The sequence below is a fragment of the Hyaena hyaena genome, unplaced genomic scaffold (assembly GCF_003009895.1).
Source record: "Hyaena hyaena isolate Hyena2069 unplaced genomic scaffold, ASM300989v1 scaffold_538, whole genome shotgun sequence".
Classification (NCBI taxonomy): Eukaryota; Metazoa; Chordata; class Mammalia; order Carnivora; family Hyaenidae; genus Hyaena; species Hyaena hyaena.
Window position 1 is genome coordinate 940274 of NW_024081172.1, and position 11852 is coordinate 952125.

Below are 11852 nucleotides of genomic sequence, written 5' to 3' on the forward strand. Positions count from 1 at the left end.
TACTAGCCTTGGTCAAAGGAGCCTGTCTGGAGAGGAGAGAGCAGGGTGTGTGGGAAGACTGCAGCGTGGAGGCAAAGGTTCAAAGCCCTCTGACACCCAAGGGAAGCTGTCTGCACATGCCAGGGTGGGCACAGCGGCCACCACCCACAGTCCCCGCAGGAGGAGGGCCAACTCCCACGGCAAGCACGGACATGAATATATGCCCCTCAAAGCGATTATACCCAGGGCCTTTTTCCTTTTGTCTTTTAAAGTAAAGTTGATAACCACCTGGCTACCTCCACACTTACTAGCTGAGTGACCTTGGGCATGTTACTTAATTACTCAGTCACTCAATTTATTCATCTATAAAATGGGGAAAATAAGAAGCTTTGCTTTAGGCTTTGAGAATTAAATGATAGGGGATGCAAAGCTACCAATGAGTACCTGGCACACAGTAAGCACCCAATAAATGTATGCCATAAAAATAACAGCATATATTCATTAGCTTCTAGCAAATGTGGACTGTAAGATCACTAGCGAAGTTTTTCATCTACTAATAAGTGGCTTGTCAAGCCCAGGACAGCCAGTATCAATTAAGGAAGAGCAAAGTTTGTGTTCATTAACACATAAGCAAAAACTGGGTCACTCGGCCACTGCTGAATCCCTCAGTCACCATCAAAGCCTGAAGAAATTCAGGTTGTAGCTAATACCTCAAAGTAATCATCACAGAGACAGTCCCTGGAGCAGTTTTCCAAGAGATGCACGCAGGAAGTTCACTCCTTTCCTGGTGCTTCTCATCCATTTCAGGTTAGGTAGCTGCCTGTGACTCTATTCCCAGGCTCAATCCCTGTCTCAGCTCAGGCCAATGCCGAGTGATCAAGGTCGTTCCTGGCAGGGTCGAGGTGAGGAGGCAGCCCCAAATCTGTTCCCTGCGCCTCCTAGCTTTCCCTGCAGAGCTAGAGCCTCCACCTACTCCTAAAGATCCCCATCTATTTCTCACTGTGAAATCTGTATCCATCCACCTTTATAACTAACGCTTTGTGAAAGAGAACTGAAAACCCAAATACCAATAATTCTCACCCATGAGAACTTTGTCTTCTTGAAAGGAGTCAGGAAAGGGAGATAAAAAGGATTCTAGGTATAAGTAAAAACCATTAGAAAATCTCAAAATGGTGGTGTGCTTACTTCAAGGGCAAAAGGTAGGGAAGAAATTGTAAGGGCTTCTACAGTGAGCATTAAAGGACATACATGCTAGAAGGAACAGGAAAGGGCGGAAAAAAGAAAAGCAGGCACGTCAGTACACGGAACGAAGGAAGAAAGAGATGACATGGGATTTACTCCAGGACAACCTCTTCCTGCCTCTACTTTCTCCTCTTCCTCAGACCACATGCCTGGCTAAGCCCTTTGCCCCATTCCTTTCCTCATTAAGCTCTTTCCCAAGGATATAAAGATGTTGGAATCTGTTACCCCACAGACCAACCAGGTGGGAATGGGAGGTGGGGATGGACAAGGGGAGAATCCCAAGCCCACTAGCCAGGCCTACATCAGAAGGGAATGCTTTCCTGGCAAATCTGAACTGCCTTGGAAAACTGAGTTACGTTCTCCAAAGAACGCTGGTATTTATGGTGGCAAGGGACCACAAGACATAGGAGCTAAGACACAGGCTTAATGGAGACAGGCCTGGAAAACCAGCCAGAGTGTATTTAACACATTGCATTTTTAAAAGATGGGAAATGTACTCTGGGATTCTAAGGAAGCTCAAATAAATTTCCAGAATAGTAAGCATATTAGAAATAGTATACATATTCCCATGTACTACATAATATGTGAATATAGTTATAAATAGGAGTCAAGGAACTTGAGATGGATTGGAGAAACTCAACCCCCTCACCCAAGCAAACCTGATTAGCCACATACAGTATATGTAAGGATGAGTCCCACATGACAAGTCCTGGGCACTCCAAGGATGACAGAACATCTGTGGGTCATAGCACTCGGGGGCAGTTTCATTAATGAAATAAGACTTCAGCTCAAAATATGATGTGTTTCTCCAAAAGAATAGGAAAGGTTTGTATTTTTTGGCAGAGCAGAAAATTCTCCCTTCACCCCATTACTTCTTTAAAATATAAGAATGTTCTTGTATTTACAATTTGGTTCATTTTATTGTTGTTGCATTAAAATCAGTAAGTAATCCAGAACAAGCATTCAGTTCTCAAGACCTGATATTTGTTCAACATACAGTTAAGTGACACTCGAACAACACAGGTTTGGACTGTGTGGGTCCACCTGCACATGGAATGTTTACAGTATAGGATTGTAAATGTGTTTTCTCTTCCTTACGATTTTCTTAATACCCTTTTCTTTTCTCTATCTTAACTTACTGAAACAGTACAACACAGAATACTTTTACAAAATGGGTGTTGACTGTTTCTGTTATTCGTAAGGCTTCTGGTCAACAGTGGACTGTTAGTAGTTAAGTTTTTGAAGAGTCAAATGTTACAGTTGGATTTTCAGCTGTGGGCGAGGGGTGGGGATCAATACCCCTCCTCTCCCCAGATTGTACAAGGGCCAACTTTATAGGATTTTTTTTTTCCTTTGGAAAAAATATTTTAGGGAACGGTTCCTTCACATTATTTTTCTTTAAGTTTTCATTTTTACCTGGTATAATCAATTTTCTTCTTTTCTCACATTTTACTTTCAAATACTTGCTTCATCAGTGTTACCCTAAACCATAAACATTAATGCAAACATTTTATTTTCTCCAGGACAAAAAATGCTCTTTCATCTTTTTTCCCATGGATCATTTGACAAAAGAATATACCTGTAGTACCAACAGGTATATTCACCATCCCACAGCAGAAAACACTGGAAGATACCAGAAAGGAAAAGCCATAGCGACTAATGTCTAGGGTTTGGGACAAGGTACTAAGACCACCTTATCTTTAATTATAAGCCCCAATTACCTTTGTCTGCTCGCTGTCTGGGTCTTCCAGCCAAGCATAAGGGTCATAAATTTTATGTCCATGATAATCCTGTACCTGCAAAAGACAAAATGTGGTATTGGACAATTAGTGTCTAGCCTCCAATTAAATTAGTATTTTCTGAATTTAACAGAGGAAAAATAGGAAAAGGACAGGCAAAATACCCCATTGGCTCACTGGCAACGTGTCTGCCCAAATTACCACATGAACCAAAGCTGGCAGGTTCTCAAAGGTGTCAAGCCACCCGTCATGAAAAGAATGTTTTAGCTGGAGAAGGAAAAAAGATGAAAGGTCAGAATAGGGAACTGCTCTGTCTGTACAACACAAAACAAAGGCCTGCCGCTGTGCTAAAGAAACATGAAAATGTGTGGTCAGTGGCAAAGCACAGAATCGCACAATGCGCCAGGGACACAAGAAGGGCATGTTTGTGAAGGAACCACCACACACGTGCTGGTTTGCTTCTTCTCTGTTCTTGCTGAGCTTACTAATGATGAGAAAATCGCCCTGCTACATATAATATGACTGGTTTTGTCTTTAAGTCTAAACTGCCACAAAGCAGGTTACCAACGTGTGGTAGAATGATTCTAGTTGATGGCAGCTTTAAAAAAGCTGACGTAGGCGCCATGAAAGAACATTTCTAAAACTGCAGCCTTTCTTCCCTTTTGTGTATTGTTACGAAATGCTTACAGAAAGAGGCCCAGAGGCATCACCCATTCAGACCACCCTGGTATTTGAAGAAAGGCAACTGCTTGGTGCAGGCAGGGCCGGGCAGAGAGGAAGGCTTCAGCTCCCACAGGGGGCTGAGCGTCAGAAACACCTTCGAGCTCCTGAAAAGCCCAAGTTCCTGGGCCTGGCCTCGGAAACTGACCCTTGCTCCAAGAGCGATTGGGAGTCACCAATCTGCAGGTGATGATGACTAAAGAAAATTTCCAAAGATAAAAATCATTACGAAATCTCTCCATTTCATACTATCCTGATTAATCTCACTGAAAGCATATGGACATCTTTCCAGTAAATCTCTTCTGAACAACTCCAACATTCCAGTGACGGTTTCTCATAGAAGGTTTTCGTGAATACCAGGATCTCAGAAGAATTTTTAATCTGTCTGCTTGCTATGTCTATAACATCAAAAGCTAAGAGCTATTCCCTAATGGAGGCAAATGATCTCCTGGAAGAGGAAAGCCTGCTGTGTCTCCAGCTGGTCAAAGTTCCAGGGTGGCTGCTGGCCAGTTAAGAAGGACCTCTTGGTGCCTAAAACCCCAGGTTTTCGGCAAAGGGCCCTCATCACTCCTCAGCTGGTACCAGGTGAGAGAACACCTGGAGAAATGTACACCTGGAAGAATGGGCAGTTAAGGTGGAACACTCAGAAGCTGGTCTCATCAAACAATCGACAAATACAGGGGACATAAAACCAGACTAGACTCTCTCATTCTAGTCTGAGAGTCCTCATAAAATTAGCAATCTTGAACACTTATGGAAACGCTCTCTAAATGTTAGTTGTTACCACTCAATGAAAATTTTGTATCTTTTCTTATCTGCAAGTCTTTTACATTTTACACACGTTGAAGTGGTTTTAAATATGCTTAAAATAACCTTCTTTTTCTCTGACAATAAGAAATCAGAAAAATTTAGAGTTATAAAGGACCTTCCAATCCAACATTTTTAGGAGCAATGGGAGGCACAAGATGGCAATGTGCCCAGGGCCACACCGAGTTCAGAACCAGAGCCGGGACTAAAAGCACTCTGCCAACAGCTTTTCTCCAATATTCCTCAGAAGCGACACACCAGACACTTTAAAATTGTTCCTCGATTATGATGTTCCTAATACTCAGCCGTATCCATAAACTTAACTTGTCATAAGAAAGCAAAAAAGACTCACGGGAAATCATGTTATTTTGCCTAATACTAGATCCAAAGCAATGAACATTCGCTAAATATCCACATTATTGTGCTCGGTGTCTTAATTTTTTTTAAAACATTTTATTTATTTTTGAGAGAGAGATAGAGACAGCATGAGCAGGGGAGGGTCAGAGAGAGAGGGAGACACAGAATCCAAAACAGGCTCCAGGCTCTGAGCTAGCTGTCAGCACAGAGCCCGATGCGGGGCTCGAACCCACAAACCGATGCGGGGCTCGAACCCACAAACCGTGAGATCATGACCTGAGCTGAAGTCGGACGCTTAACTGACTGAGCCACCCAGGCGCCCCTTGTGCTCGGTGTCTTAAAGCAACCTTGTAAGAGAGTGGATGGACTCCTATTTTACAGATTTTGGAATGCAGTTCAGAGAGAGTGAAGGCCGCAGATTTATGGCTTACTTGGAGACCATTGTGAACTAAACACTGTTCCACAGATTCCAACCCGGGTGCCTCACTGTGAAGCTATTACTAACTCCTTTTCCAGGCAAGGACACTAAGGCTGGGGCGAGCTAAAGCAACTGTCAAAAGGCAGGTGGTTAATAAACAGCAGAACCGTGACCCTCTTTGAGCTAACCCCAAAGCCTTTAACCCAAAGGGGTTAAAGCTAACGCCTTAACCTCTTGCTATTGAACCAGATCAGGTGTAAATGGGCAGGTCCACACCTGGACGCTTATCAGAACCTAGTGGTGCCTCCTGAATGGTGTTTACGGTCAGGAAACAGCTCCGTCTTCCCAGAACCAGCATTACCACCTGATGCCAATTAAGGGCAGTTATTCGGCAGACATTTTTAACCAGGACAGGAAACTGATTCTCTCCAAGACAATCCCACAGGCAATCCCAGGAGCCATGTGCCGCCACCCTACTCCCCCGCCCCCTACTTTTTCTTCTACAAGACCATACCCTACAAGTGGGGTAGACTCATAGACATATCCCCTGAACTCAACTTGTGCAGTATCTGGTTCTCCTATTTGATTTAAGTTGCCAGCCATTCCTCATCTCCCCAAAAGACTTTAAAAATAGAGCCCTGAGGGGCGCCTGGGTGGCTTAGTCGGTTAAGCGTCCGACTTTCGCTTAGGTCATGATCTCGCGGTTCGTGGGTTCGAGCCCCGCGTCGGGCTCTGTGCTGACTGCCAGCTCAGAGCCTGGAGCCTGTTTCAGAGTCTGTCTNGCGTCGGGCTCTGTGCTGACTGCCAGCTCAGAGCCTGGAGCCTGTTTCAGAGTCTGTCTCCCTCTCTCTCTGACCCTCCCCTGCTCACGCTGTCTCTCTCTCTCTCTCTCTCCTAGAAATAAATAAAAAAACATTAAAAAAAAAATTAAAAAATAGAGCCCTGAGAAGGCACTGTTACTATTCATTATTTTACTTGTACTAGTCAATAGCTCACCTGCTGACTTCAGGATAAATTGCAGAGTCCTACACACAGCAGGCAGAGCCCATCAAACCTGGCCCCACTTTCCTTTTTTTTCTTTCCACCCCCCACCCAAGCTTATCTACCCATGGACAGCCACAAAGGTCTTACTGCCATCCTGCAAACAGTGCAAGTCCACGACTGTCCAGCCCTACATAACTATGATTTATTTTGGTCACACGGCCAGGAATGTCCTTTCTACCTTATCCAACTGGCCAACTTCCAGGCTCAATTCACATATGATCTCTTCCCCCTGATGGAAATTAATCCCATTCTCCTCTGCATTCTCCACTCATCCTACACACTCTTCTAACCCTTGTAACCGGCCTGAATTTCCTGACAGCAACATGCTGTGGGTACAGACAATGGTATTACACTAGAAGTGTCATGGTTTCCAAATTTCTGCTCATTAGGGCAGAAATCCACCAAAAATAGTTGCATGATCCAAGCCCACAGTTCAGCAGAACTGGTATATGGCTGAAAATGTTCAAGTGACAGAGAGAGAGCACTACAACAATCTCTAGCACCAGCTGGAGAGAGACAAACCCAACCTAGAAATCAAGGTGACAATTTGAGCAAGTGCTTAAATCTAGCCTAAGGTTTCAGTAATCAGGACCCGGTCACAGTAAAAAGATACTCCATGTAGGCTCTCAGAGCTGGGAGAAGTATACCATGGGATCCACAGACAGAGCAGGGTCCAAGCCAGATCTGAGCTATATTCCCTTGGCCATGAGGCTTAGGGTTTTCATGAGCTCTTTGGTGAGAAGAAACTGGAGAATATCAAAATCCCTGGCACCTTTTGAGTTAATAGTTCAAAATCTTTTTGATGTCTTCGTAAAATCCTCACTTAGCTCTTTCAAGAACTACAGGATTTTGATAACCCAAATAGGGAAAACCAAGCAAGAAGCAATCCCAACTAAAAACAAACCTAAAATGAGACTTATCAAGCCACATAACAGATAGTTCTTTATACTTTTCATCTATCCTGAAAACCTTGTGCAAGATCCTTAGGAACTGAACTGAGATATTCACAGGTCTTCTGATTTCTAAAGTCTGGCACGAATAAATGAATGATGATATTCTTACTGCAAAAGTCAGTCCTAAGCCCCGTGGTTGGCCAAGCCAGTACTAATATTTCATATATGAGAAAGAAGGCCCATAACGGGTAAGCGATCTGCCCAAAGGCATCCAGCTAGTGAGTGACAAAACCAACACTAGCACTCAGGTCTTCTTACTTGGTCTGCCCTCTTCCATTCCAGCAGGATCACTTTCCATACACAAAGGAGACAACCGTTTGAAACACAGGAATATAGCTTCTTGGGCTGTTAAAGTAAATTTAATAAGCAAGCAGCTGCATAGACTGAGAAAACATGGTTTCCAGATGGCCACTGGTCAAAGAAACCATGAATGCATCAGTGCCACTTGGAAGTCTTAATTTAAAACAATATGTCCTTTACTTTAAAGCCTCAGTACCTTTTAACCCAGAGTAAAATGCGCTTTGAAGTACAGACGTTCCGGCATAAATCGGGGTCAGGGGAAGCAGAAAAAAGAAAAAAAAAAAAAAAGATCTATATATACAAAATTTTTTTTTATTCCGATTCTATTTTAAGTAATCTGAGATATTTGGCTACTCCTCAGAGAATCAAGCCCACAACATTTGGATTCATTCCAGTTCTTAAGATGCCAAATTAATTTTTACACAAAAAGGGTGTTTGCCCAGATTTCCACCCACTAGATCTCAACAGTTACCCTGAGCTAATCCACAGCTTATGTAAATGATGGCTAACCCTTCCACTAAGCAAAACAAACTCATTCTGAAAAAGGCCATCCCCTCTCCCTTCTAAAGCCCTCCTCTCACCCGCATCAACTCCTTTTCTTGTTTAGGAAAACTTGGATCAGCACTGCAACCCTACGGGGTCACTGCTCCACCCTCCCCAGCCCTCGGTCTTGTCTCTGCAACCCCAGCGCCCAGTACCCGGTACCCCGGCCTGGGGCAGGGCTGGCGCTCGAAACACATTTTAATACCGAATGAATGAACTTCAAGGACTTTACATTTGGAAGTTTAAAAAAGTTTGCTTTTGTTTTTAAATTTTACATCATCTACACACATACATACTTTCTCCTACCACCATATTTAAGCAAGAGCCTCCTCCAGTCAAAAAGCAGTGGCACGTTCGTCTTCCCAATCCCGTCAAACGCCCATTCTTACCTGGGTGTCTGCCCTTGACCCCATTGATTTTTAGGAGGCGGCCAGGCGGCGACCGACCTCGGGCTCTGCCGCCTCTAGGCGGCCAGTGAGGGCCACCATGGGCCCCGCGGCTCGGGAGGAGCCGGGCGCCCCCGGCCCGTTTGTCGCAAACAAAGGCCGAGGGGGAGGGGAGGGACGCAGGGGGCGAGGGGCTGCGGGCAGAGGGGCCGCGGGCGGCGGCACCCGCGGCAAGCGAGGGCTGGGGTACTCACGGCGGTCTCGTCGCGGTACACGTCGGGGTACTGGAAGGACAGCATGGCCAGGGACAGGCGTGGGGCGGCGGGAGGCGCGGACTGCGGGCGCTAGCGGGCCGTGCCGGCCGAGGGGCGAGGCTGGGGCGCCGGCAGGGGCCGAGCGGGCGGCGGCGGCGGCGGCGGCGGCGGCGGCGGCGGGCGGCTGTCTGCCAGGGCGCTCACGACCCGACCGGCGGCGAGCGGCGAGGACGTGCTGGAAGCAGGAAGCAACTGTCGGCGAGGCCGGGAGCCCCTCCCCGGCGGGCGGGCCCAGCGGCGGCTGCGGCGGCAAGAGGGAGCGGGCGGCGCCGTGCGTGCGCCGGGCCGGGCGCACAGCTCCCTCTGCAGGAGCGCCGGCCGCGCCCGCGCCGCCCGGGCACCCGGGCCACCCCGCCGAAGCCACGCCGCGGCCACGCCGGCCCGCCGCCCGGGGACCCCCGGCCCGGCCCCTGCCGGAGACAGACCCGCGCGGGCCGGGGACACCGCGCGGGGCACACGTCCGGTCACGCCGCCCGGGACCACCGCGCCTCCGCCCTCCCCGAACTCCCTCGCAGTCGGTTCAGCCACTGCCGAGTTTATGCGTGAACAGGCGGGTTCGCTTATTAATCGACTCCCCCATCTTCCTGTTTCTGGGCGTGGTGGGGCGGCAAAGAGAGACCTCTCTGCAGCCTTACGAGCAGTGGGCTTGAGGTGGCCTGATTTTCACTGCCTGCGTCTCTGGACTTGGAAGGGATAATGGATCGTAATAACCATGAAGGAACCAGATCTCCCTTAACTCCAAATCTCTGGTGGGCACTGGGTGGTGGGGCATCCAGATTATAGAGGTGCGTTGAGGTGTTGGTAGGACAATGGATGAGCCTTTATCTGAGATTTACCAATTGAGAGGGGACCCAGGTGGGAGCATCAGGGTCTTTTGTTCATCCTGCCAGTTCCTTAATTCTGTTCCTGCCAATGTGTTTCTTTATTGAGCACCTACTGTTGTCCCCGTGGCAGAAACAGTAGTAGACAAGATGCTTGACTTTGAAGTCATGACATTTTATTAGTTCTGTTTCTTTATCCCTAGGCTACTGATATGTGTTGTGATCTTTCCTTCTGGACCATCAGGAAGAAGTTTTAAAGCCCCAATCCTCACAGCTGTGCGTGTGTTTCGTGTGTTATGTACTCCTGGCCTCTTCAAAGTCCTGAAAGGATGGCATGGGTATGACCAGAAAGTCCTTCCCGTCCTGAATTCCAAACGGACACGGTCATGGTTGTAAACTCGTGTGTTCTGTTTCGTTGTATTATCGCCCCAGTTCCATGGCTCACACATAGTAGTTCAGTGTTTCTGTTCATGGCAGGGTAATTGATAAACATGTCTTCTATCTGTTTCCCAAACCCCCTCCTTGGGCAAGCTGAGAATCTTCAGTTTTGGGAAAGCTCACAGTACTGATGCCTAACTTGGTGCAAGCAGACACAGACATAGTGCTCTGCAGTCCTGCATTCCTGATCCCAGTTACCACCCCCTGCCTTGCCTGCCTGTCCTGGCCTCGGGACTGCCAGGCATTTCCCAATGCTTCTGCCACTTGTGTGTCTCTGGGAGGAGGGGTCTTTAAAAGCAGCCCGGGATCACATGACCCAGCAGATTTCCCCTAATAACAATGATAGCGATAATAGTTAATGCTTATTGAATGCTTCTTATATGCCAGGAAATTATCTTATTTAAACCTTATAAGATAACTAATATTAACCCAATTTTAAGTTTTATTTATTTTTTATTTTGAGAGAGAAACAGTGTGAGTGAGGAAGGGGCAGAGAGAGAGTGAGAAAGAGAATCACAAGCCGGCTCTGTGCTACCTACACAGAGCCTGATACAGGGCTTAAACTCATGAAACCACAAGATCATGGCCTGAGACAAAACCAAGAGTCGGACACTCAACTGACTTGAGCCACCCAGATGCCCCCAATATCCCAGTTTTATACTTGAGGTAAACAGGGGCTGACTTTTGCCCAGAACTTCACAAATCCTTATTTTTTTAAAGTAAAAAATAGAGCCAGGATTCAAACTCAGATCTCTCTGATGCCAACTCTCAGTCTTAATCAACCCTTTTTCAAAAAATGTTTACTTATTTTTGAGAACGTGAGAGAGAGCGCAAGTGGGGAGGGCAGAGAGAGAAGGAGATAGAGAATCCCAAGTAGGCTCTGCACTGTCATCAAAAAATGCCACACGGGGCTCAATCCCATGAATTGAGCCAAAATCAAGAATTGGATGCTTAACCCACTGAGACACCCAGGTGCCCCTTAATCACACTTCTTCATAAACAAGTAGGAGTACTCTGTGGTCTACAAGGATACCCATAAATAGGTGAAACTTTCCCAGGGCTTAATTTTAGCAGGAAAGGTAGAAATTATGAGAATTGTGGTACCCAGAGGACAAATCAAACCTCAGGTATCATCCTCTGTTCATCTCTAGCCAGTTATCCTGAGTGCCCAGCTCCTCTGGGTCCTGAAAGACAAAGGTTTGTATGTGGCACAGAGAGTGCAATGGGCTGCCAGCTATCGATTGTCTACGACTGTGGTGAGGTGGAGTGGAGATGAAGACGCATTCCCCTCTTTGTGGCCAGATTGCTTGTACATTACCTACCTTTGCCACCTATGAGACAGGAGTTGTCTACTTTAATCCTCCTTTAAAAAGCCCATTTTACAGACGAGGAAAAGGAATCTCAGCAGCTTTAAAGGCATGTCTGAAGTCTTCACACAGCTAAGACAGAGCCAAGGTTCAAATTTGTCAGTTGACTGCAAAGTCCATGCTCTACCTCGTCCACAGAAAATGAAGAGAAGGGAGGTATTTGAACCATCTCAGAAATGGAAATTCTACCTCCAGAATAAACACCAGGGTGCTCTTCGACTTCTAACTCATGCTCTAACCTACAGCCATTCCCCAAACACCAGGCCCTGGGGGTAGGGCTGGCAGAGACATAGAAAGACCTCCAGGGAAGCCTGCAGCTGGCCCTCTATTGCCTGACCTCCAACTTTGTACCCCACTCTGTTAACCAACGTCACCATAGTAAGGAGGCAGGTGAGCAATATTTATTGCTGCTCGGCTGTCTCAA

At 46.7% G+C, this 11852-nt stretch overlaps 1 protein-coding gene across 1 annotated transcript in view; it reads right to left on the reverse strand.

Moving 5' to 3' along the window:
• Positions 1–8990, reverse strand: part of LOC120247677 (prolyl endopeptidase) — a 122770-nt gene extending 113780 nt beyond the window's left edge. Inside the window, exons 1-2 of the mRNA XM_039255688.1 lie at positions 8743–8990; positions 2943–3017 (exon numbers count right to left, since the gene is read on the reverse strand). Of these exons, the coding sequence (XP_039111619.1) occupies positions 2943–3017; positions 8743–8787 (120 nt within the window). The 5' untranslated portion in view covers positions 8788–8990. The remainder of the gene's footprint in view (positions 1–2942; positions 3018–8742) is intronic.
• Between the last annotated feature and the right edge of the window lie 2862 nt (positions 8991–11852).